The sequence below is a fragment of the Copadichromis virginalis genome, linkage group LG7, assembly GCF_057382275.1.
Source record: "Copadichromis virginalis isolate Kocher_CV1m ecotype Utaka linkage group LG7, C_Virginalis_male_GT1.1, whole genome shotgun sequence".
Lineage (NCBI taxonomy): Eukaryota > Metazoa > Chordata > Actinopteri > Cichliformes > Cichlidae > Copadichromis > Copadichromis virginalis.
The window spans coordinates 68,585,038-68,609,258 of NC_140624.1; the positions used below are offsets into that span (position 1 = coordinate 68,585,038).

Consider the following 24,221-nt stretch of genomic DNA (forward strand, 5'->3'; position numbering starts at 1 on the left):
GGAAACCAGCGGCTGAACAACAGCAGAACGTTTAAGCTTGATAAGCTGTTGTTAGAATTTATTTAATATTACTTTCTACACCAGGATCTTTTTCTACGTAGCTGACGCTGGTAACTGTGCAGGGGCGGATCTAGCAAAGTTTAGCCAGGGGGGCCGATAGGGCATTAACAGGGAAAAGGGGGCACAAAGACATACTTTTCTTTCTTATTCTCATTTAAAATGTCGAGCTTTTAATAAATAATTATCTGACACCCAAAGTTTTAATTTGATGTAAAATGAATAGAAGTCAATTACTGTACATAGTGACTATTAAGTCTAATATACCCTAGTAAGCTATAGTACTTTTTACTTTGGGAAGGTACCATCTGTGCAGTCTGCAATTTTGTTGAAGAAAGATGTTGAATCTATTTAATATTTCTTGAAAAATAATTGATTTCTGTGCATTTTTTTTCACACTGCATCAAATTAAGGTTGATTACGTCGATTAAGCATCATGAGGTGGCGCGTGAGGGGTGGTTCCTTATTTTTTATTTATTTATGTTTGTTGTTGCTGGGAGTTGGAACCCTATTAGTTAGGTTGCTTAATATTTACGCTAAGTACTCTTTAAAATACCAGAATAGGGAGGATGGTGTAGGTCTAAGTTTATTAGATTGATCAGTATTGCTGAACTATGAAATATTTTTTTTGTATACAGGTATAACAGAATAGCTTTAGTGTAGTTGTTGTTTTAAACTTGAGTATGAACTTGCAGACTTGCAAAATGCAGCAAGATATTTTAAAAAACAGTTTTGTTGATTAAAAAACACTATATCGGATTCATATCGGTATCGGCAGATATCCAAATTTATGATATCGGTATCGGTATCGGACATAAAAAAGTGGTATCGTGCCATCTCTAATATATATATATATATATATATATATATATATATATATATATATATATATATAACACACACACCCAGCACGCCCCTGCGGGCGGTTTATCCTTCAAGCTCGGGTCCTCTACCAGAGGCCTGGGAGCTTGAGGGTCCTGCGCAGTATCTTAGCTGTTCCCAGGACTGCGCTCTTCTGGACAGAGATCTCCGATGTTGTTCCCGGGATCTGCTGGAGCCACTCGCCTAGCTTGGGAGTCACCGCACCTAGTGCTCCGATTACCACGGGGACCACCGTTACCTTCACCCTCCACATCCTCTCGAGCTCTTCTCTGAGCCCTTGGTATTTCTCCAGCTTCTCGTGTTCCTTCTTCCTGATATTGCTGTCATTCGGAACCGCTACATCGATCACTACGGCCGTCTTCTTCTGTTTGTCTACCACCACTATGTCCGGTTGGTTAGCCACCACCATTTTGTCCGTCTGTATCTGGAAGTCCCACAGGATCTTAGCTCGGTCATTCTCCACCACCCTTGGGGGCATCTCCCATTTTGACCTCGGGACTTCCAGGTTATACTCGGCACAGATGTTCCTGTACACTATGCCGGCCACTTGGTTATGGCGTTCCATGTATGCCTTGCCTGCTAGCATCTTGCACCCTGCTGTTATGTGCTGGATTGTCTCTGGGGCATCTTTACACAGCCTGCACCTGGGGTCTTGCCTGGTGTGATAGACCCCAGCCTCTATGGATCTTGTGCTCAGAGCTTGTTCTTGTGCTGCCATGATTAGTGCCTCTGTGCTGTCTTTCAGTCCAGCTTTGTCCAGCCACTGGTAGGATTTCTGGATATCAGCCACCTCCTCTATCTGCCGGTGGTACATACCGTGCAGGGGCCTGTCCTTCCATGATGGTTCCTCGTCTCCCTCCTCTTTCTTGGGTTTCTGCTGCCTGAGGTATTCACTGAGCACTCGGTCAGTTGGGGCCATCTTCCCAATGTATTCTTGGATGTTCGTTGTCTCATCCTGGACTGTGGTGCTGACACTCACCAGTCCCCGGCCCCCTTCCTTCCGCTTAGCGTACAGCCTCAGGGTGCTGGACTTGGGGTGAAACCCTCCATGCATGGTAAGGAGCTTTCTTGTCTTTATGTCAGTGGCTTCTATCTCCTCCTTTGGCCAGCCTATTACCCCAGCAGGGTACCTGATCACGGGCAGGGCGTACGTGTTGATGGCCCGGATCTTGTTCTTACCATTCAGCTGACTCCTCAGGACTTGCCTGACCCTCTGCAGGTACTTGGTGGTTGCAGCTTTTCTAGCGGCCTCTTCATGGTTCCCATTCGCCTGCGGGATCCCCAAGTACTTGTAACTGTCCTCTATGTCTGCAATGTTGCCTTCTGGTAGTTCAATCCCCTCAGTTCTGACTACCTTCCCTCTCTTTGTTACCATCCGACTACACTTCTCCAGTCCGAATGACATTCCAATGTCATTGCTGTATAGCCTGGTAGTGTGGATCAGTGAATCGATGTCTCGTTCACTCTTGGCATACAGCTTGATGTCATCCATGTACAGGAGGTGGCTGACAACTGCTCCGTTCCGTAGTCGGTATCCGTAGCCAGTCTTGTTAATGATCTCACTGAGGGGGTTCAGGCCTATGCAGAACAGCAGTGGGGACAGAGCATCTCCTTGGTAGATCCCGCACTTGATGGTGACTTGTGCTATGGGCTTGGAGTTGGCCTCTAGTGTTGTACGCCACATCCCCATTGAGTTCCTGATGAAGGCTCTTAGGGTCCCATTGATCTTGTACAATTCTAGGCATTCCAGTATCCAGCTGTGGGGCATTGAGTCATAGGCCTTCTTGTAATCAATCCAGGCAGTGCACAGGTTGGTCAGTCTGGTCTTGCAGTCTCGGCTGATTGTTCTGTCTACCAGTAGCTGGTGTTTTGCGCCTCTGGTATTCTTGCCAATTCCTTTCTGTGTCCCGCTCATGTATTGACCCATGTGCCTGTTCATCTTAGCCGATATGATGCCTGACAGGAGCTTCCATGTAGTACTGAGGCAGGTTATTGGTCGGTAGTTGGAGGGGACCGGTCCCTTCTTGGGGTCCTTGGGGATCAGGACCGTCCGGCCTTCGGTTAGCCATTCCGGGTGTCTCTCGTTAACTAGCAGCTGGTTCATTTGTGCTGCCAGACGCTCGTGGAGTGCAGTTAGCTTCTTCAGCCAGTAGGCGTGAACCATGTCGGGCCCTGGTGCTGTCCAACTCTTCATACTGGAGACCCTTTCTTGGATATCTGCCACTGTGATGGTTACTGGACCCTGTTCAGGGAGGTCGCTGTGGTCTGCCCTCAGATCCACTAGCCACTGAGCATTGCCGTTATGGGTTGCATCCTTCTCCCATATGCTCTTCCAGTATTGCTCCGTCTCCAGCCTTGGTGGTGCTGTTCTCTTATTGTTCCCTTGCCACTGAGAGTACACCTTTGCTAGGTTCTGTGGAGAACAGCTGGTTTATTCTCCTGCCTTCTATCTCTCTGGTGTACCTCCTCAAGCGGCTGGCCAAGGCTGTGAGTCTTTGCTTGGCAGTTTCCAAGGCCTCAGGTATGGACAGCTTGCTGTATTTCTTAGGCACCTTATTCGTCGCACCTTTCTGCAACTCCGTTAGTTGGCTAACCTCTCTCCGTGCTACTTTGATCTTGCCCTCTAGCCTCCTTCTCCATGGAGGGTACTGCCCCTTGTGGCTGTTCAACTTGTAGCCAAGCATCTCACTGATCACTGCTGCCGTATTGTAGATCAGCTTGTTAGTGTCGGTAATCGTGGTTGTAGGTATTGCCCGTAGTGCTGCATTAACATCATCTAGCAGACCTTCTGAGGGTACTTCACGTAATCTTGGTAACCGGCTACGGGGGATCCAGGTTTCAAGCTTGGCCATGATCCTATTTTTCAGGTCAGTTCCTCTCGCACTCAACGATCCTTCTCCTATCACACTTGGGGCTATGTACCCAATCTCGGGTGGGGGTGATGATATCTCCCCCCTGACCTGGCGTCCTGACTCCTCCTTGCCGTAGCATTTGTGTTGTACCTCGTCAATCTCTAGCTGTGAGAGCAGTCCCTTCTTTCGAATGTTGGAACACTGAGCTACTAGTTGTTTCGCCGTCATTGTGGATGTTGGGTATCGAAGAATCCATAGGTCCCTCATCCTATTCATGTAGCCCCTTCCGCCGGGGTTACTTGCGTAGTAGCATTCCAACAACGCCCTGTTTTCGTCCCTTGCCCACCGATGCCTTCTTGTTCCAGTAGCCCACTTTTCGTCAGGGTGCCCTGGTTCCTCAACACCTGACGCGGACCTTGTTGATCCGGGCGACGTCCGAGCCGGCATGCCTTCATATTTATCTGTCTCGCTCATGTCTGCGGTAGGCTTGCTTAGCATAGGGGGTCTAGCCTTAGGACCCTTACTGGATACAGACGCCCCAGGCAGGAATCGAACTTGCGACCCTCTGCTCCAAAGGCGTGTAGTCTAACCACTACGCTATCCAGCTGCAATATATATATATTGTATGTATATATATATATATATGTATGTATACATACATATATGTATGTATGTATATATATATGTATATGTATATATATATATATATACATATATACATACATATATATATATATACATACACATATATATATATATATACATACACATATATATATATATATATATATATATATATATATATATATATATGTATGTGTATGTATATATATATATATATGTGTATATATATGTGTACATATATATATATATATGTGTATGTGTATGTATGTATGTATATATATGTACGCCCTGCCCGTGATCAGGTACCCTGCTGGGGTAATAGGCTGGCCAAAGGAGGAGATAGAAGCCACTGACATAAAGACAAGAAAGCTCCTTACCATGCATGGAGGGTTTCACCCCAAGTCCAGCACCCGGAGGCTGTACGCTAAGCGGAAGGAAGGGGGCCGGGGACTGGTGAGTGTCAGCACCACAGTCCAGGATGAGACAACGAACATCCAAGAATACATTGGGAAGATGGCCCCAACTGACCGAGTGCTCAGTGAATACCTCAGGCAGCAGAAACCCAAGAAAGAGGAGGGAGACGAGGAACCATCATGGAAGGACAGGCCCCTGCACGGTATGTACCACCGGCAGATAGAGGAGGTGGCTGATATCCAGAAATCCTACCAGTGGCTGGACAAAGCTGGACTGAAAGACAGCACAGAGGCACTAATCATGGCAGCACAAGAACAAGCTCTGAGTACAAGATCCATAGAGGCTGGGGTCTATCACACCAGGCAAGACCCCAGGTGCAGGCTGTGTAAAGATGCCCCAGAGACAATCCAGCACATAACAGCAGGGTGCAAGATGCTAGCAGGCAAGGCATACATGGAACGCCATAACCAAGTGGCCGGCATAGTGTACAGGAACATCTGTGCCGAGTATAACCTGGAAGTCCCGAGGTCAAAATGGGAGATGCCCCCAAGGGTGGTGGAGAATGACCGAGCTAAGATCCTGTGGGACTTCCAGATACAGACGGACAAAATGGTGGTGGCTAACCAACCGGACATAGTGGTGGTAGACAAACAGAAGAAGACGGCCGTAGTGATCGATGTAGCGGTTCCGAATGACAGCAATATCAGGAAGAAGGAACACGAGAAGCTGGAGAAATACCAAGGGCTCAGAGAAGAGCTCGAGAGGATGTGGAGGGTGAAGGTAACGGTGGTCCCCGTGGTAATCGGAGCACTAGGTGCGGTGACTCCCAAGCTAGGCGAGTGGCTCCAGCAGATCCCGGGAATAACATCGGAGATCTCTGTCCAGAAGAGCGCAGTCCTGGGAACAGCTATTTTTGAGGAATAATTTTATTATTGAACAACAACCATGTTCTCAATGAACCCAAAAAACTCATTAATATCAAAGCTGAATGTTTTTGGAAGTAGTTTTTAGTTTGTTTTTAGTTTTAGCTATTTTAGGGGGATATCTGTGTGTGCAGGTGACTATTACTGTGCATAATTATTAGGCAACTTATCAAAAACAAATATATACCCATTTCAATTATTTATTTTTACCAGTGAAACCAATATAACATCTCCACATTCACAAATAAACATTTCTGACATTCAAAAACAAAACAAAAACAAATCAGCGACCAATATAGCCACCTTTCTTTGCAAGGACACTCAAAAGCCTGCCATCCATGGATTCTGTCAGTGTTTTGATCTGTTCACCATCAACATTGCGTGCAGCAGCAACCACAGCCTCCCAGACACTGTTCAGAGAGGTGTACTGTTTTCCCTCCTTTAAATCTCACATTTGATGATGGACCACAGGTTCTCAATGGGGTTCAGATCAGGTGAACAAGGAGGCCATGTCATTAGTTTTTCTTCTTTTATACCCTTTCTTGCAGCCACGCTGTGGAGTACTTGGACGCGTGTGATGGAGCATTGTCCTGCATGACAATCATGTTTTTCTTGAAGGATGCAGACTTCTTCCTGTACCACTGCTTGAAGAAGGTGTCTTCCAGAAACTGGCAGTAGGACTGGGAGTTGAGCTTGACTCCATCCTCAACCCGAAAAGGCCCCACAAGCTCATCTTTGCTGATACTCGGCCCTGAAAATCTTAGAAATATGGTATCTAACCAGATTCTTACTCTGGATGGCATTACCTTGGCCTCCAGTAACACTGTGAGGAACCTTGGAGTCATTTTTTACCAGGACATGTCCTTCAACGCACATATTAAACAAATATGTAAGACTGCTTTCTTCCATTTGTGCAACATCTCTAAAATTAGAAATATCCTGTCTCAGAGTGACGCTGAAAAACTAGTTCATGCATTTATTACTTCCAGGCTGGACGACTGTAATTCATTATTATCAGGAAGTCCAAAAAACTCGCTGAAAAGCCTTCAACTAATCCAAAATGCTGCAGCAAGAGTCCTGACAGGGACTAGAAAGAGAGAGCATATTTCTCCTGTTTTGGCTTCCCTTCATTGGCTTCCTGTTAAATCCAGAATTGAATTCAAAATCCTGCTCCTCACATACAAGGTCTTAAATAATCAGGCCCCATCTTATCTTAATGACCTTGTAGTACCATATCACCCTATTAGAGCACTTCGCTCTCGCTCTGCAGGCCTACTTGTTGTTCCTAGAGTATTTAAAAGTAGAATGGGAGGCAGAGCCTTCAGTTTTCAGGCCCCTCTTCTGTGGAACCAGCTTCCAGTTTGGATTCAGGAGACAGACACTATCTCTACTTTCAAGATTAGGCTTAAAACTTTCCTTTTTGCTAAAGCATATAGTTAGGGCTGGACCAGGTGACCCTGAATCCTCCCTTAGTTATGCTGCAATAGACGTAGGCTGCCGGGGATTCCCATGATGCATTGAGTTTTTCCTTTCCAGTCACCTTTCTCACTCACTATGTATTAACAGACCTCTCTGCATTGAATCATATCTGTTATTAATCTCTGTCTCTCTTCCACAGCATGTCTTTATCCTGTCTTCCTTCTCTCACCCCAACCGGTCGCAGCAGATGGCCCCGCCCCTCCCTGAGCCTGGTTCTGCAGGAGGTTTCTTCCTGTTAAAAGGGAGTTTTTCCTTCCCACTGTCGCCAAAGTGCTGCTCATAGGGGGTCATATGATTGTTGGGTTTTTCTCTGTATCTATGAAGCGCCTTGAGGCGACTTTTGTTGTGATTTGGCGCTATATAAATAAAATTGAATTGAATTGAATTGAATACCAGCCCAAACCAGTACTCCACCTCCACCTTGCTGGCGTCTGAGTGGGACTGGAGCTCTCTGCCCTTTACCAATCCAGCCACGGGCCCATCCATCTGGCCCATCAAGACTCACTCTCATTTCATCAGTCCATAAAACCTTAGAAAAACCAGTCTTGAGATATTTCTTGGCCCAGTCTTGACGTTTCAGCTTGTGTGTCTTGTTCAGTGGTGGTCGTCTTTCAGCCTTTCTTACCTTGGCCATGTCTCTGAGTATTGCACACCTTGTGCTTTTGGGCACTCCAGTGATGTTGCAGCTCTGAAATATGGCCAAACTGGTGGCAAGTGGCATCTTGGCAGCTGCACGCTTGACTTTTCTCAGTTCATGGGCAGTTATTTTGCGCCTTGGGTTTTCCACACGCTTCTTGCGACCCTGTTGACTATTTTGAATGAAACGCTTGATTGTTCGATGATCACGCTTCAGAAGCTTTGCAATTTTGAGACTGCTGCATCCCTCTGCAAGATATCTCACTATTTTTGACTTTTCTGAGCCTGTCAAGTCCTTCTTTTGACCCATTTTGCCAAAGGAAAGGACGTTGCCTAATAATTATGCACACCTGATATAGGGTGTTGATGTCATTAGACCACACCCCTTCTCATTTTTTGAGATGCACATCACCTAATATGCTTAATTGGTAGTAGGCTTTCGAGCCTATACAGCTTGGAGTAAGACAACATGCATGAAGAGGATGATGTGGACAAAATACTCATTTGCCTAATAATTCTGCACTCCCTGTATATATATATACATACACGTGTATATATATGTATATATGTATGTTAGCGTGGGCTGCAATGCGTTAGCACGGTTAGCTCATTAATGCGTTAGTGCCATGTAGCCCCACGCACGGGGCGATCCGCGATAACTCGCTAAGGCAGATTTGCCGTGTTAATGCGGTTATGGCGTTAGCATCATTTTAACGAGATTAACGCTGACAGCACAAGTTTTTACAAAAGTCTGCAAGGTCAGCAGACATGGGGACATTTGTGTGTGGACTGAATTATAGCACGTTCGCATGAAGACAGGAATTACATCAAGGGTTTCTACTTCTGCTCCACTAGAGTAGCTTTGCATGAATCACAGTTCAAATATATGTTTTAGCTCCTCCCCTTTTACAGCCAACCTACCTTTACATCAACTGTGTGCGGCAGCAGCTCAGGAGCAGTCGGGACAGGTGACAGAGTGTCTGAAGATCAAACTGGAAGACTGTAAGATGGTAAATGAGCTCGCTGCTGCCTTCACTGACCTCTCAGGGTGTAGTGAAACCCAGCTTTATAATTTAAAATGTTTTAGAGAACTACCTGAGGCTGCTCGGCTGGCATGTACAGTGGCTTGCAAAAGTATTTGGCCCCCTTGAACTTTCCCACATTTTGTCACATTACAGCCACAAACATGAATCAATGTTATTGGAATTCCACGTGAAAGACCAACACAAAGTGGTGCACACGTGAGAAGGGGAACGAAAATCATCCATGATTCCAAACATTTTTTACAAATAAATAACTGCAAAGTGGGGTGTGCGTAATTATTCAGCCCCTGAGTCGATACTTTGTAGAACCACCTTTTGCTGCAGTTACAGCTGCCAGTCTTTTAGGGTCTGTCTCTACCAGCTTTGCACATCTACAGACTGAAATCTTTGCCCATTCTTCTTTGTAAAACAGCTCCAGCTCAGTCAGATTAGATGGGCAGCGTTTGTGAACAGCAGTTTTCAGATCTTGCCACAGATTCTGGATTGGATTTAGATCTGGACTTTGACTGGGCCAGTCTAACACATGGATGTGTTTTGTTTTAAACCATCCCATTGTTTCCTGGCTTTATGTTCAGGGTCGTTGTCCTGCTGGAAGCTGAACCTCCGCCCCAGTCTCAAGTCTTTTGCAGACTCCAAGAGGTTTTCTTCCAAGATTGCCCTGTATTTGGCTCCATCCATCTTCCCATCAACTCTGACCAGCTTCCCTGTCCCTGCTGAAGAGAAGCCCCCCCAGAGCATGATGCTGCCACCACCATATCTGACAGTGGGGATGGTGTGTTCAGAGTGATGTGCAGTGTTAGTTTTCCACACACAGCGTTTTGCATTTTGGTCTCATCTGACCAGAGCAGCTTCTTCCACATGTTTGCTGTGTCCCCACATGGCTTGGGGCAAACTGCAAACGGGACTTCTTCTGGTTTTCTGTTAACAATGGCTTTCTTCTTGCCACTCTTCCATAAAGGCCAACTTTGTGCAGTGCACGACTAATAGTTGTCCTGTGGACAGATTCCCCCACCTGAGCTGTAGATCTCTGCAGCTCGTCCAGAGTCACCATGGGCCTCTTGGCTGCATTTCTGATCAGCGCTCTCCTTGTTCGGCCTGTGAGTTTAGGTGGACGGCCTTGTCTTGGTAGGTTTACAGTTGTGCCATACTCCTTCCATTTCTGAATGATGGCTTGAACAGTGCTCCGTGGGATGTTCAAGGCTTGGGAAATCTTTTTGTAGCCTAAGCCTGCTTTAAATTTCTCAATAATTTTATCCTTGACCTGTCTGGGGTGTTCTTTGGACTTCATGGTGTTGTTGCTCCCAATATTCTCCTCTGAGGCCATCACAGAGCAGTTGTGGAGCTGTTTTGCAAAGAAGAATGCGCAAGGATTTCAGTCTGTAGATGTGCAAAGCTGGTAGAGACATACTGTAAGTGTCACAGAAATGGCTTATGTATAAAGAAGTTTAATAGATGGTTCCAGCAGTTAAAATGTTCTTGATTGTACACTTCTGTGGTCAATATTGTAAAGGTGTGTTTATCTTGTATAGGAGACATGTTTATCTTGTCACAAAGAACAAGTTGTTACACCGCTATTATTGCGAGGTTTGGGCGTGATAATATAGGGTCGAGCCACGATCGCCCCATATATAAATATATATATAGTCGACCTTAATCTTGCAGAGAATCTGATGATTTTGTGGATAATTAAAGTCAGTCATATATCCACAAACACAAAAAGCTGAAAGTCAGTGATGCTGCTCGGTTTGCAGTCCTGAATATCACGGCACAAGCAGGATCCACTGCACTGTTAATGTGAGCTGTGTTATATTGCTGCCTCTGTTCGGTGGTGTCGAGCCAAACGGACTTTAACGTGTGTTTGAACGAGCTGACGGTTCACTCGTTAAGCTGAAAGAAAGATGCTTTAATCACAGCAGTCACACATGTGTCCACTGCACCATCTGGAACTCTTCTTGTTTACACTCGTAATAACACAAACACTAAATCCTGCTTCTCTGTGCTGTTGTGTAGCAGTGTGTACACCTGAGACTGCCACCTGTCTGTCTGTCCTGCACTCTCTCTCTGTTTCTTTCTCTCTGATTGTGGAATAAAAGTATGAACGTGTGTTTATAAGTTACACTTGTGTTTGAATCCTGCAGCTTATCACACATTTGATGTCCATGTGTGACGACTGCAAGTGTCCAGAGTGAGGACAGAATGAGGGACCCACTGCTGCACATCATCTGTGAGGCTTTGCACCCCTGATGATCCACCAGGACAAACTCGGCAGTGTGTGAGGAAGAGGAGGAGGAAGAGCCAGCAGCAGCTGACAGATGGAGAGAATAGACAGACTGTTCCCTGTTTGTGAAGGACTGCTAGGAAAGTTTAACAGAACTGTCTGTGCTGAATCAGTCTTATTAGGTAATGTTCACATAATGTGATCATCCCAGTGTTTCCAGTGTGGGAGAAAGTACTCAGGGCCTTCAAGTTACACACTATGAAAGGCAGCAACAAGTTTAATGTTCAGAAACCTAAAGTCTGTATCAGCAGCAGAATGGAGCTAAAATAAATGTTGGTTTCAGTTCTATGAAGCTTTGAGGATTTTGGATCAGTAGCTGCTGTGTTTGTTGCATCATATTGCTGTAACTGTTTATATGCTTTATTTATTCTGAGCTAAGTTGATCTATAGTGTTACATCATATTCTATAAGGATGTTATGTGTTTGTAGACTTTCTGCCCAGTTTGACCCATTTAGCAGACGTCAGCCTGTTTAAGGCTCTGATGTCTATTCTGTGTGACTTACAGCAGTTATGACATGGTCTGATTTTCTCACCCAATAAAGGAATATTTCATATATCAGTCTACTCTTCATTCTATCAGACACAGTTATCACAGCTCGTACATTTGCTTTATACACATATGTAAGCATTGAGCCAAATGTAATAATGCCAACGTATTAAACGAACAATATTTGTCTCTTATATATATAACACATCTGTATACACACTCACAGATACTCGTCTTTGAGTGAAGATTTAAGGTGATAGGACATATAAACAACTGTTCAAGCTCACTGCTGTAATATATCATAATAATCTGACTATAACTTTAATATTGGCCATATTATATTTACATTACCACAGTGAGATGACTTTAGTCTCATGACCAACATCAGCTAATTGTTATTTACTAGCTAATCTTAAATGACTGTTCAGCACAGGAATGAAGCCCAACAATCATGTTTTACGGTCCTTTGGTCTCAAATGAACAAAACATGTTCTCCTTCGTTTCTGTCACACAAAGCTGTATGACACGTTTCTCGCGGTTAGTATCATGGTTGCTAGGCAACCTGAGCAGCGCGACGAAGGCAAGACCGTCCTATTTCACAAGCCTCTCACTTCCGCACTTCTCATACTTATAGTACGCACCGTGCGTAGTGCGCGTACTTCAAGCGTGCAGACCCTGAATTGGGACACAGCCTAGTGGTGCCGAGCTGGCGCACCGAGTAGTTCCTGTTACCTGCTGTTTGTCTGTTTTTACAGGTAAGCTGGGTTCCAAATAATACATATGTGATAGACAACAGTAGCAATCGAAAAGCTAGAGAGCCAGTTCACGAGTTTAAGGGTTGATAGCGACGAACCACCACCAGCTGTTGCTAAAAGCACCTTTGTTAGCTAGCAAAGTATTTACAAATAGTTCTCCCGTTCATTGATCTGAGCATGCGCAGAATGATCCACAGCGCTCCTTTGATCTTCTCGAACGATCATCGTGACGTCACGGCGACATCACAATGATCCTTTGAGAAGATCAAAGGATCATTGTTTTGTCACAGCGACATCGCATTCTCTGCCACGCCCACCGAGTCTATAAATAGGAGCTCGTTCAACAGTTTACAGCAGAAAGAGACAGTTGTTTGAGACACAGCTACCCTTTGACACCCTTGAGCCTTAAACCTTTACAAAAATGTCACAGGCAAGAGCAGATCCGTTAGACCAACTGAACCGTACGAGAGACGAACTCCGTCATCAAAACAAACAGCTCAGGAAAGAAAACGCACGACTCACCAAAGAACTCGCACGAGTGACTGAAATGTGCATAGACTTCAGTCACGATGTCACACGACACACTCAAGAAAACACACGACTCGGTCGAGAAAACACACAACTCGGTGAAGAAAACGCACAACTCGAGCTAGAAAACGCACAACTCGAGCTAGAAAACGCACAACTCAGTGAAAACCACATAGAACTCAGTAAAGAACACATAGAACTCAGTAACAATGTCACACGACACATTCAAAAAAACACACGACTCTGTCGAGAAAACACACAACTCAGGCAAGAGATGGCAGAACTCAGACAAACTGTGGAAAATCTTCAGCGCCCAGCGGTACGGGAACAAGAGTGAGGTGTCCATACCACCTCAGGCGGGATTCGAGCATCTTTTGAACTCGAGCCACAGTCCACCGACCTGTCATAAATACGCTGTGCTCTCCTTTATGTTTGATTCAATTTTGCCCCTCACCCCCCAACCAGTCATGGCAGAAGACCGCCCCTCCCTGAGCCTGGTTCTGCCAGAGGTTTCTTCCTGTTAAAAGGGAGTTTTTCCTCTCCACCGTTGCCAGAGTGCTTGCTCATAGGGGATCATTTGATTGTTGGGGCTGAATTTTTGGATTTCATTTAATTGGCTTAAACTGAAAAATCTAAAAATTCATGTGAGGGCTTCACATAGTGGAGAGCACTACATTTGCTAACTGCTCTTTGTTTATTTGTAGATTTTGTAGTTCTTCCTACTACAAAAACTACAAATGAAAACAAGGCAGTTAGCAGCAAATGAAAATAAATAAAACACTTAAAAAAAATCTGCTACTGCTCTGTGTGTTTACTTCAGTGAACACTTGTATGTTTTTGTGTTAGAAGATTATAGATTGTCCAAAATGTCCTACAGCCTGCCAGAGTACGAAATGAGGATAAAACAGGAAGTTTGACAGCAGTGAGTTCCTGCAGCGACCTCTCGTTTCTCTCCTCAGTGCTGCATGTTCGTGAACGTGAGCCTGGACGCGAAGGACGCGGTGAAAACTCTGAGCGCTGCAGTTCGGCTCCACCATACGGCAGGTGTCGCTCAGCAAAGCGATGCAGAAAAACAACAGAAACACCAAATAGGACAGATGTTTCAGGCACGAGACGTCCCTGGGCTTTCTGAGGGGACAACAACAACAATAATAATAACAATGTGCAGTAAAACATACACTCATTCTTTTCATTTATTAAGTTCCTGTGTTGTGTTGTTTGTGTTGTGCGTAGTGCCGACGCGGGACAGTTTGCAATTGTGTAGTGCTGTTGTTCCAAGTGTGACTGTGCAATGACAATAAAGAGTCTCTCGTCTCATCTTGACGATGAGCTCGTCCACCACAGCACTGAATCCAGCTCAGTTACAAGTTACAAAAGAAAATCATTTTTACTCGAGTACTAAAATTCATATTCAAGAAAACGCATGTTTCAGCTTCATTGCACGAGGCAGAGCAATTACGTTTCAGCGGACATCATGGCGTCCGCGTGTCCAGCTGTGGAGAGGACTCTTCTTTTGCCTTTCTTATCTTTACTAAGTAGAGACGTACAGGAAATAGTTGAGAGGGAAAGGGCCGGACTCAAACCCGTGCCGCTGCGTTCCAGCCATGTGGGATGTGGTCACCATGAGCTGAGCTCAGCCGACGTCAGAGACGCCTTTGAGTCAAACGTATGACACGTGTCCGTCTGTGGTCCTAGCTGCTGCCTCCTCGCTCCTTCAGCAGCTACTTGAGGACACTGGACTGTTTCAGCGCTCTCAGGTTAGAGATGTCCTCCGCGCTGACCGGGATCTCCTCGCCGCGATGCTCCTCGTCACCGTCGCCTTCCTCGCTGTCAGAGAGCGTGCACAGGAGAGCGTCGTTCTCGTACGTGGGGAAGTAATACCTGCGGAGCGAGACGACGTTTAGTGCTCAGGCTCAAATTAGTCCCAAAAAGGACGCCATTTTCATCAGCTGATAAAAATACTCCAAATGAAGTGTAAACATCTGTAGCGTTGACCACGTTCATCAGCAGCTGTACGCCAGCTTTAAAGCCCGCGCTCTCATTGGTTAATTCTGCAGGCGCTTCGTTAAACCTACTGCGGCTGGTCCCAGGCGGACATCTCTGGCAGCTTCATCACGTGACCTTCAGCCGCGATGTGACGCAGGGCGTCCGCCCGGCAGTCGAACATCCGCGTGCAGCCGTAGCAGCGGCTCTGATGGATCTGCCGCCGGATGAAGTTCACCAGTTTGACCTGCTGGTAGAACTTGAGGTCTGAGGGAGGACAGAACATTAGAAACACTCAGAAGGAAGAAATAGAAGCAAACTGCGCTCGAATTACCACGGCGATTTCACCCACTGAGCTCGGTCTTAAGGAGGTGGAGGTCGAAGCCGTGAGCCTCCTGCAAACACAAAACAGAAAGATGTCAGGGTCACGCACGCGACGCCCGTTACAGACTTCATAAATAACAAAACCAGAAAGCAGAGAGAAACTTTTCTGCCTCTCAGGTAAACTCGTCACTCGTGAGCACAAACTTAGAGTCACGTTTGGGAAACTGGTTCTGACTTTAAACCAGAACGTTTAATCAACGACAAAATCGGACTGCAGTCGACGTCCAATCCTAGATTTATTTATTGTTCACGAGTGTTAAGTCTAATTGTTGAATGTTGTCATCGTGTTTCTTAAATTTGTACGGTCTGAGTTCAACCTATAGGATCAAGACGTTCCTTTGTCTCTGACCTCTCCAGCCACTCTGTGCTGGGGGAGCTTTTATTGCAGATGCATCCGGACAGATCTGTTGTGAGCTTCCTGCTTTTATGACACACACACACACACACACACACACACACACACACACACACACACACACACACACACACACACACACGTCTTAGAACCATTGGGGGGTTTTACAGTGGGAGGTGCTTGTGTTGTATTGTGTATTGTAACTGCCATGTCAATAAATAGCTACGGGGGAAGCTGCTCTTTGAAGGACTTCGGGCCTGAGACAGGACAGGGGCGTGGGCTCCAAGAGCTGGTTCTTGACCAAAGACTTCCCTCGTTAGCGAGTGAAAAACCGGTTGAAGATGTTCTGTTATGTCTTGTTTCCTTCATGATGAATAAGTCTCTAAACTAGCGGGGCATGTGGAAACAGACCCAACAACGAGGAAACATTTTTATTTGCTCGTTAAAGTTTTGACAATCATGTATTTATTTGGAAACTTTTCAAAATAAAAGGCGCTTCATTTTAAAAGCTCTTCAGCTTCGGTCCGTCTGTGTGTGAGGGCACTTTCTGAGTAAAATCCATGTTTTGTGCGAACGATGGATTCATATGTTTGCAGAGACCTCAGGAAGCAGATCGTTTCCTGTTAGTGTGCACTGTCTCCGTTCTCCCAGAAGCCTTTGCAGAATCGTTTCAGGGATGAAAAGCAGAAAACGATATTTTCCTTCTCTGAAACTTCTACGTTCCCGTACCTTCATATGCGCGTAGATCTGCTCCAACGTCTCCGATTGGTGATCACAGAACAGACACACTGCAGAGACCGGATGAGCCTGCCAGTCCGACCAATCACTGCGGACGATACAGAGATGAAACGAGCAGACTGAAAGCATTCACACAGGATCAGAGGAGGACTAGGAAGTGGACTTGATTGAAACTTTTGCATCCAGGCTGACACAGTAAATAAGAATATTATCAGGACGGACAATCCAAGGTTCAGTATCTTGGTTCAGGCTCAGACATGTCACTGAATGATGTTTATGGAATTATGCGTAAAAAGCAGCTTTTTGGGGGTTGGATCATAAGAGATGACTACAGGAAGCAAAGAAGCTTTTAGTCACATGATTTCAGGAAGCTCTACCTTCTGTCTGCTTTAATCTAACACACGTGAGGTTTCCAGGACTGATGGGAATCCCGCGGCGCGTTACCTGTTTCCCGTGAACTCTTCGCTGCAGAACATGCAGAGACGATGGAAGCTGCTGTCGTCTCGCTCCTTCTGCTGCTGCTCCAGGACCTCCTCCTGTGGGAGCACAGAAGAAGAGCTCAGAGGAATTCTTCAGAAAACTACCTCAGAGTGCTCAGATATTTAAAGTGCAGAGGTTACAACGACACAAAGCGTGTCAAATCACTCAAATCTGCAATTTTTCTGATTTTTCCTGATTTTCAGACTTTGCCTCAAAATAAAGTTTAAAAGAAACGAAACTTCCAGCAGCACAAGATTCACTCAGGATGCTCCGAGTGTCACGTCTCCTCACCAGTCGTTTCTGCTGCAGCTTCTCTCGGAGGACTCTGTCTTCTGGAAGGACGTCACACAGCAGGAAGTAGTCCTCCTGCTTCTCTGTCAGGTCAGCGAGGAAGAAGAGTTTTTAATGAGTCATTAATCAGAGCTGGAGGAAGTGTACGTGGTTCACTTTGAAAGGTCAGGTCCTCTGTGGGTTTGAGTGAACTCACCGACTGGGCCCGTGGAGTTGGTTTTGATGACGCTGCAGAAATCTGTGAGCGGCTGCTCGAGGAATCTGCCCTTCCAGTACAGCAAGTACCTGATGGAGGAAACTCGTCAGTAAAAACCGACTCACAGCCAGGTTTACCGGCGCACAGAAACACTTCGTCACGGTTCATAAAAGCAGCACACTAGCAGGCGTGGACATGCTGGACTTGTTGTATATATTTATACTTGTAAGGTAAGGGTTTCCCCCCATCACCCCAAATAATTACAGGAAGTCTTTGGTGAAATGATCGAGTTCCAAATGCTACAAACATCCAAACGTGTTCCCGAGAGTTAAACGAGTGAGCCGGAGCATGTGTGGCTCGTACTTTGGGACGTCTGCGATGAGTTTGACGTCGGCGATGACAAGCTTGTGCTCCATCAGCAGGTGTCTGAGGAGGACGTCTTTCTGCGGCGGTCGGACGGACTCAGAGCAGAACAGGCAGACCAGCGGCTCGGAGCCGGGACATTGAACACCGGGAGGGCTGGAGATGTCAGCCGGCTGATCGGGGAAACACACCTGCTCCAGAATGCTGTCCTTACCTGAGAAAGCAGAAGAGAGACTACACCTTATATACCACACACACTCTACTCCAGACCAGGTGAGTCAAAACCAAGCGGAAGCGAGAATGTACAGCCTGGCATGAAGAAGCATTTCCCTCTGATCTACAAAAATCTGTCTGTATACAATTATTTTCATCACCCGTGGGGACAAAACTATGATCTAAAAGTAAAAAAATAAATAAATTAATGAATTAAATAACTCATTAATCGAACTCAGACTTTACACGCTGTTAAATCCTGAATAAACTTCACAGCTGTCAGACTGAGTACTGACTGAATATACAGATTGCTGTATAATCACAGTTAGCAGCCCAGCTATTTCCTAGCCTGCTAGCTTAGCCGGGCGGGTTCCCGCCTGCTTTTCTGATTTTTTTTAGCCTTTTTTCTGCTGATTGTGGATTCCCACAGACTCGGAGAGTCACCGACACCCAAACCTTTGCACGCAGACCACCAGATATCAGCATTAAAGCCGCGGACACGTTTAAAAGGTCACACTTACCGTCTTTACTCGGCTCGCTGGCGGCCATGTCTGGTGTCACGTGGTGCAAATAACACAAATCGAACCAATCGGAGGCCGTAAAATGCCAACGAAGCGCCTTCGCGGACCCCCGGTAAAACACGAATTAGAAAAGGTGCATTCAAGTGGTTCAAGGAAATATAAAAACTCAAGTTTCGATAGCTGAAGGTTAATTAATGTGAATGAAGTTGACTAACATGTAACGTTGGACGTTGTTGCATATATATAGCAAAGAATATAAATCACATGAACACTCAGATCCTCAAGATATACCTGAGCGTGTTCTCTGAACATGAAAGTTTAGTGTTCATAAATACCCATTTATTAACATTACATTAGCATATGTGTCCTCCCCTCTATTACAAATTTTTAAATGAAACGTTATTTGTGAATGTGTACCATGTGTACAGGTGTAAGGCTCCCTAAAATAAAAGTCTGAAAATAACATTTGAGTTTCTGTACAGGGGGGCACAAGAAGGCTGGATATGGTGCAAATTCTTAAATAAATGACCCAAGTTTTATACGTGAAGTCAGTTTTAAGGTGGAGTGGCTGCTGATGACACACAGCTTGGATTCGGGAATTCACTGGAAGCATGTTGTGGTCAAAGACCACTGGGGGGCACAAACAGCTCAGTGTTCATCCTGCAGTCTGACTCACTCTGTTATTCTCAAAAAAAAAAAAAAAAAAAACTATAGATAAAAGCAATGACAGCAATACTGCAGAAATAATAAACCGTTCTCCCTTTAAGCACAGAATGAAAATATGAAAACACACTGTCAGCTGTTTTTTTAAAATATTGCAAATACATACATGATGTGATGTCATGCCATGGTGATAATCTCATATATGACACGTTATTATGACTCTGTAATCACCGAAAAGTGCTCACAGTCAGTCTTTGTGACTGCAGTTTGTTAGTCCAGCATAAAGAACAAAGTATTTCACAAACACTTTTAACCAGTATATAAAAAAATATTTTGAGTTTTAAAAGTTCATGTTCACTGGCGCACACACTACCAGACACTCCTTCTCCATGCTTCATGGTGGGAACCATGCATGTAGAGACCATCGTTCACCTTTGTGGAACCAAAGATCTCAAATTTGGACTCATCACACCAAAGCACAGATGGTCTAATGTCCATTCCCTGTGTTTCTTGGCCCAAACTAATCTCCTCTGCTTGCTATTTGACCATAAAGGCCTGATTCACACAGTCTCCTCTGAACAGCTGATGTAGAGTGTGTCTGTTACTGGAGCTCTATGTGGCATTTATCTGCGCTCTGATCTGAGTAGCTGTTAACTTGTGATTTCTGAGGCTGGTGGATGAATGTATCCTCAGCAGCAGAGGGGACTCTGGCTCTTGCTTTCCTGGGGCGGTCCTCGTGTGAGCCAGTTTCTTTGTAGCGCTTTATGGTTTTTGTGAAGTTTTTGCAATTTCCTGGATTGACTGACCTTCAGTTCTTAAAGAAATGACAGACTGTTGTTTCCTTCGCTGATTGGTTCTTGCCATAATATGAATTCTAACAGTTGTCAAATAGAGCTGTCAGCTGTGTACTAGGCCTGCACAATAAATAAAAAATTTATTGTCATCGCAATATCAGCCTGTGCGATGGGCCCATTGCAAAAGACGGCGCAAACCGCGATAATTGGGTACCTTAAAATGTTTACGCACGTGCTTTAAAGAATTTGCCAATCAAAGAAACCCCTTTACACATTTGACCAGTCGAACAGAGCCCTTCACGGCATTAACCAATCAAATGGATTAGAGGCCCGCCTCCTATGTAGGTGGGGAGCGAACAACGCTGCAGCGACGAGTCGGAGTTGTAATGGCTGAGAGCGAGACGCATGACGAGAACGCTACTGACTATGAACTCGTGGCTAAAAAATAGTACCTCGCTTATTTGGAGGTACTTTGGATTTGGTAAAGACGACGTTCTCCAAACACAGGTGCTCTGCAAAACTTGCCGAACACTCGTGGCAACCACCAGAGGAAACACGACTCCACCATCATCTTCAACACGACCACAGAGAACTGTTTGAAGAGTTCCAGAAAGACAGGGCTAGCTAATGTTGCTAATGTTAAGACAAAGAGCCCCGCAGTCCAACGGCCGTCTCTGTATCCGAGTTTTTCAAGTGGAACTCCTTATGAGAAAACGTGGAAGCGCTACAAAGAAATAACAGAGGCCATTACACATTTTTTGACAAAGACATGATGCCTATAAATACAGTTAGCAGGGAGGGCTTCACCAGTCTGATACATAAAGTGGACCGGAGATACCGCATCCCCTCAGGAAACTACTTTTCCCATGTCGCCATTCCACAAATGTACGAAACATGCCGCAAGACTAGGGTGGGTTTTAATAATCGATTCATCGATTAATATCGATTCTGGCTTGGATAACGTGATATCGATTCATTAAAATCCTGAATTGATTTTTTTAATATAAATGTATTTTGCCCGAAATTCCAGAATCTCAGGTGAAACTTCACAAAATTTTGACAACCACCAAACATTTAAAACAGTGAATGAGAGCAGGAACACAGATTCTGCACAGAGACGTAAACACAAAGCGCCGACGGATCAGGATCAGTGAGATGTGACTTTCTCACCCGACGGCACGGACACGCTCGGGGCTGAAAGCCGACAGCTCGCTGATTCTGATGTTTCGGCGGGTCCGCGCTTTGTGTTCACGCCGTTTTTGCACAGATTCTAAAGCTGTTAGTTTGATCTCTCTCCAAACAATATTGACCGAACCAGCAGCAAAAGAAGATCCAAACGCTTCACATAAACATCGTCATGGATTCACTCTGACTGTTGCTGTTTTGCTTCCACCAGGATAAAATCACACTTCATGCACAGCTCTCTCTCTCTCTCTGTACTTCAAGAACAGTTTCCCGTCTGTCCCCGAAATCTGTTTTCTGCATTATTCGCTTGGTTGTTACGCACAAGTCTACTGTTGTTTACAGCCTGTCGGCCGATGTTTTTTTTTACTTACTTCCAAAGAGAAAACCTAATTTCTGCCGTTCAATAGGCTTCTGAACAAATGTAAACTTTTTAAAATGATGCAAAACGCTGTCTCTAATAAAACCGCTGTAACTTCAGAGGCAATGTTCATAAGCTGGTTAATGGTTTTCTTTCGTTTTTGATGTACTGCAGAATATTTTTATAAAATCCAGGCCAGGAAAACCACCTTCATGTGTTTCTGTGTTTTATCTTCAGCTACTTTGACACAAAGGCCTCTGCTGTGACGCTCACACCTGTGATAAAGTCTTGCGTGTGTCAGCTTCCTTTTTATAGATACAAAAATATGTAAATGTACTGATCTGAATTATAATCTGACTGAGGCAAAATTTCCCAGATTTAAATCGAATCGAATCAAATTGAATCGAATCGTGTATCGAATCGATTCAGGACCTTGTGAATCGGATTCGAATCGATTCTAGAAATCATGGACGATACCCAGCCCTACACAAGACCGTCACATTTGAACTGAGCCAAGCTGAAAACTACGCTACAGACCTATGATCAAGTCGTACAACGGAGCCATATATGAGTTTCACAGTGCTCTTCCTCACCGAAGACTTTGAACTGAAAACACGGTGTCTAGAGACTGTGTGTTTTCCAAACTCTCACACTAGTGAAAATATAGCCCGTGTATTACGTGAGGTGCTGGCCAGCTGGGATCTTAAAGAAGACCCAAAAATTTTTATGGGGGCAATGTTTCAATGTTAAAGTGCACTTTGTTGTTACACTGCTAATACGGCAGCTTTCTTTAAATAAAACTGTTGCAGTAAAACGGAAATTATGTGGTCGGGGTTTTTTGTTTGTTTTGCTATTTATTTTATCGTAAGTCATATCGTTATCGCAATATTGATCGCAGTTATCGCACATCGCAGGGTTTCCTAATATCGTGCAGCCCTACTGCGTGCCACCCTGACTTCTAGTCCCAACCAGATTCAGAAGGCAAGAAATTCCAGGATTCCAGCTTTGGAGTTAACACACCTGTGAAGTGAAACCATGTCAGGTGACTACAGCATGAAGCTCGCTGAGAGAAGGCCGAGGGTTTAATTCCATGTGTTCATCCATAGTTTTGATGCCTCCAGTGAAAATCTGTAAATAGTCATTAAAATAAAGAAGAACCAAATATAAATATTATATATTTGTGATTGTTATTTATGTTTTTGCATATTTCAGTACTTATTTTTGAGAATTTCTTGTTCTATTAATTGTAGTTATTTGTAATGTTTTACTCGTTGTTTGGTAGCATGCTGCAATACTGAGACCTGAGAATGTCACGGTCTGTGTGGCAGACTGTGGGGGAGAAAGGACCTAAATGCTGGACTCTGTGCAGTAAACAGTGCGTTGATTTACAGTGAAGTAAATGTAACACACAACAAATCTCCAGTGCGCTCCCACGACTCCCGTGTCGCGCCTTCTCCCAAGTGTCTGTACTCTGCTCCCGAGTCTCCGCACTCTCCGTGCAAAAACAAAATCCTCTAGCAAACAGAGCCCCTAATCCCAACGGTTTCAAAGTCCGACCGCACGTCCAGCAGCGCTGTCAAAACAGTCCCCAAAAAACTGAAAAAATCAACCACAGTTCTGCCACAGTTTTGGCAGCCGGCCCGATGGACGGTGACGGCAGGAAAACAGCTCGAGCGGCCTGCCACAGGTCTGGCAGCTGTGGCATAGCAGTTCTGGTGGCCGGCCAGTGATCTGATGACAGCCTTGTAGTAGGTCCAGCCACGTAAGAGCTCCGATGGCCCATGGCGAAGCACTGCAGGTGGTTTGTGACACGCAGGCCGTGCTGGTGTGGCAGCTGCAGGCAGTGGAAATGATGGTGGTGTAGCAGCCACTGGGGGTAGATTGGACGGTGATGCAGCAGCAACAGGTAGGTAAAGTGATGGTGGCGTGGTTATGGCAGGCGGTTGAGCAGGTGAGGTCTCCAACATCATAGACACAGGAACAGCAGCACAATGCAGAAACAAACACATATCATATAACAAGAGTCATAAATGCTCATGGACCCTGGGTCGCTCAGACCCAGGTCCTGGACAGAGAATCTGTTTTTCATTCATATCATGTCAAATGGCTGAATGACAGTGAAGCTGAGTCTGAGCTCTCTTCTGCTTTAGTCATTTGTGGCACAAATTTAAAAAGTTTCTGGAAACATCCCTCAGAGGTTTTGGTCCATGTTGACATGACATCATCACACAGCTGCTCCAGATCCATGATGTGAATTTCCTGTTCAACCAAATTACATTCAACTCAGTTCACTTTTATTTATACAGCAAAAACAACAACAGTTGCCTCCAGGTACTTTATATTGTAGAGTAAGAACCTTATGATAATAAAGAGACAAAAGAGAAACTCCAACAATGACATGTGAGCAGCACTTTGGCGACAGTGGGAAGGAAAAACTCCCTTTTAACAGGAAGAAACCTCCAGCAGAACCAGGCTCAGGGAGGGGCGGGGCCATCTGCTGTGATTGGTTGGGGTGAGAGAAGGAAGACAGGATAAAGACATGCTGTGGAAGAGAGACAGAGGTTAATAACAGATATGATTCAATGCAGAGAGGTCTGTTAACACATAGTGAGTGAAGAAGAAACACCCAGTGCATCATGGGAATCCCCCGGCAGCCTACGTCTATTGCAGCATAACTAAGGGAGGATTCAGGGTCACCTGGTCCAGCCCTAACTATATGCTTTAGCAAAAAGGAAAGT

The 24,221-nt window shown here is 45.1% G+C and overlaps 1 protein-coding gene and 1 long non-coding RNA gene across 2 annotated transcripts; one reads left to right on the plus strand and one right to left on the minus strand.

Annotated features, from left to right (window-relative positions):
• Nucleotides 1–13,506: 13,506 nt before the first annotated feature.
• LOC146706723 (zinc finger protein 277-like) lies at nucleotides 13,507–19,080 on the minus strand. The gene is made up of 9 exons (XM_085464938.1): nucleotides 18,484–19,080; nucleotides 17,750–17,963; nucleotides 17,387–17,475; nucleotides 17,191–17,273; nucleotides 16,864–16,955; nucleotides 16,411–16,507; nucleotides 15,295–15,337; nucleotides 15,035–15,209; nucleotides 13,507–14,840 (listed from the first exon to the last, which is right to left on the minus strand). The coding sequence occupies exons 1-9, from the start codon at nucleotides 18,509–18,511 to the stop codon at nucleotides 14,681–14,683; spliced, it is 981 nt and encodes a 326-aa protein (XP_085321064.1). The 5' UTR covers nucleotides 18,512–19,080; the 3' UTR covers nucleotides 13,507–14,680.
• On the plus strand, nucleotides 17,957–22,971 carry LOC146706724 (uncharacterized). Its single transcript, XR_014921618.1, has 2 exons — nucleotides 17,957–18,022; nucleotides 22,398–22,971. It is a non-coding gene; the product is annotated as an uncharacterized LOC146706724 (long non-coding RNA).
• Nucleotides 22,972–24,221: the final 1,250 nt, after the last annotated feature.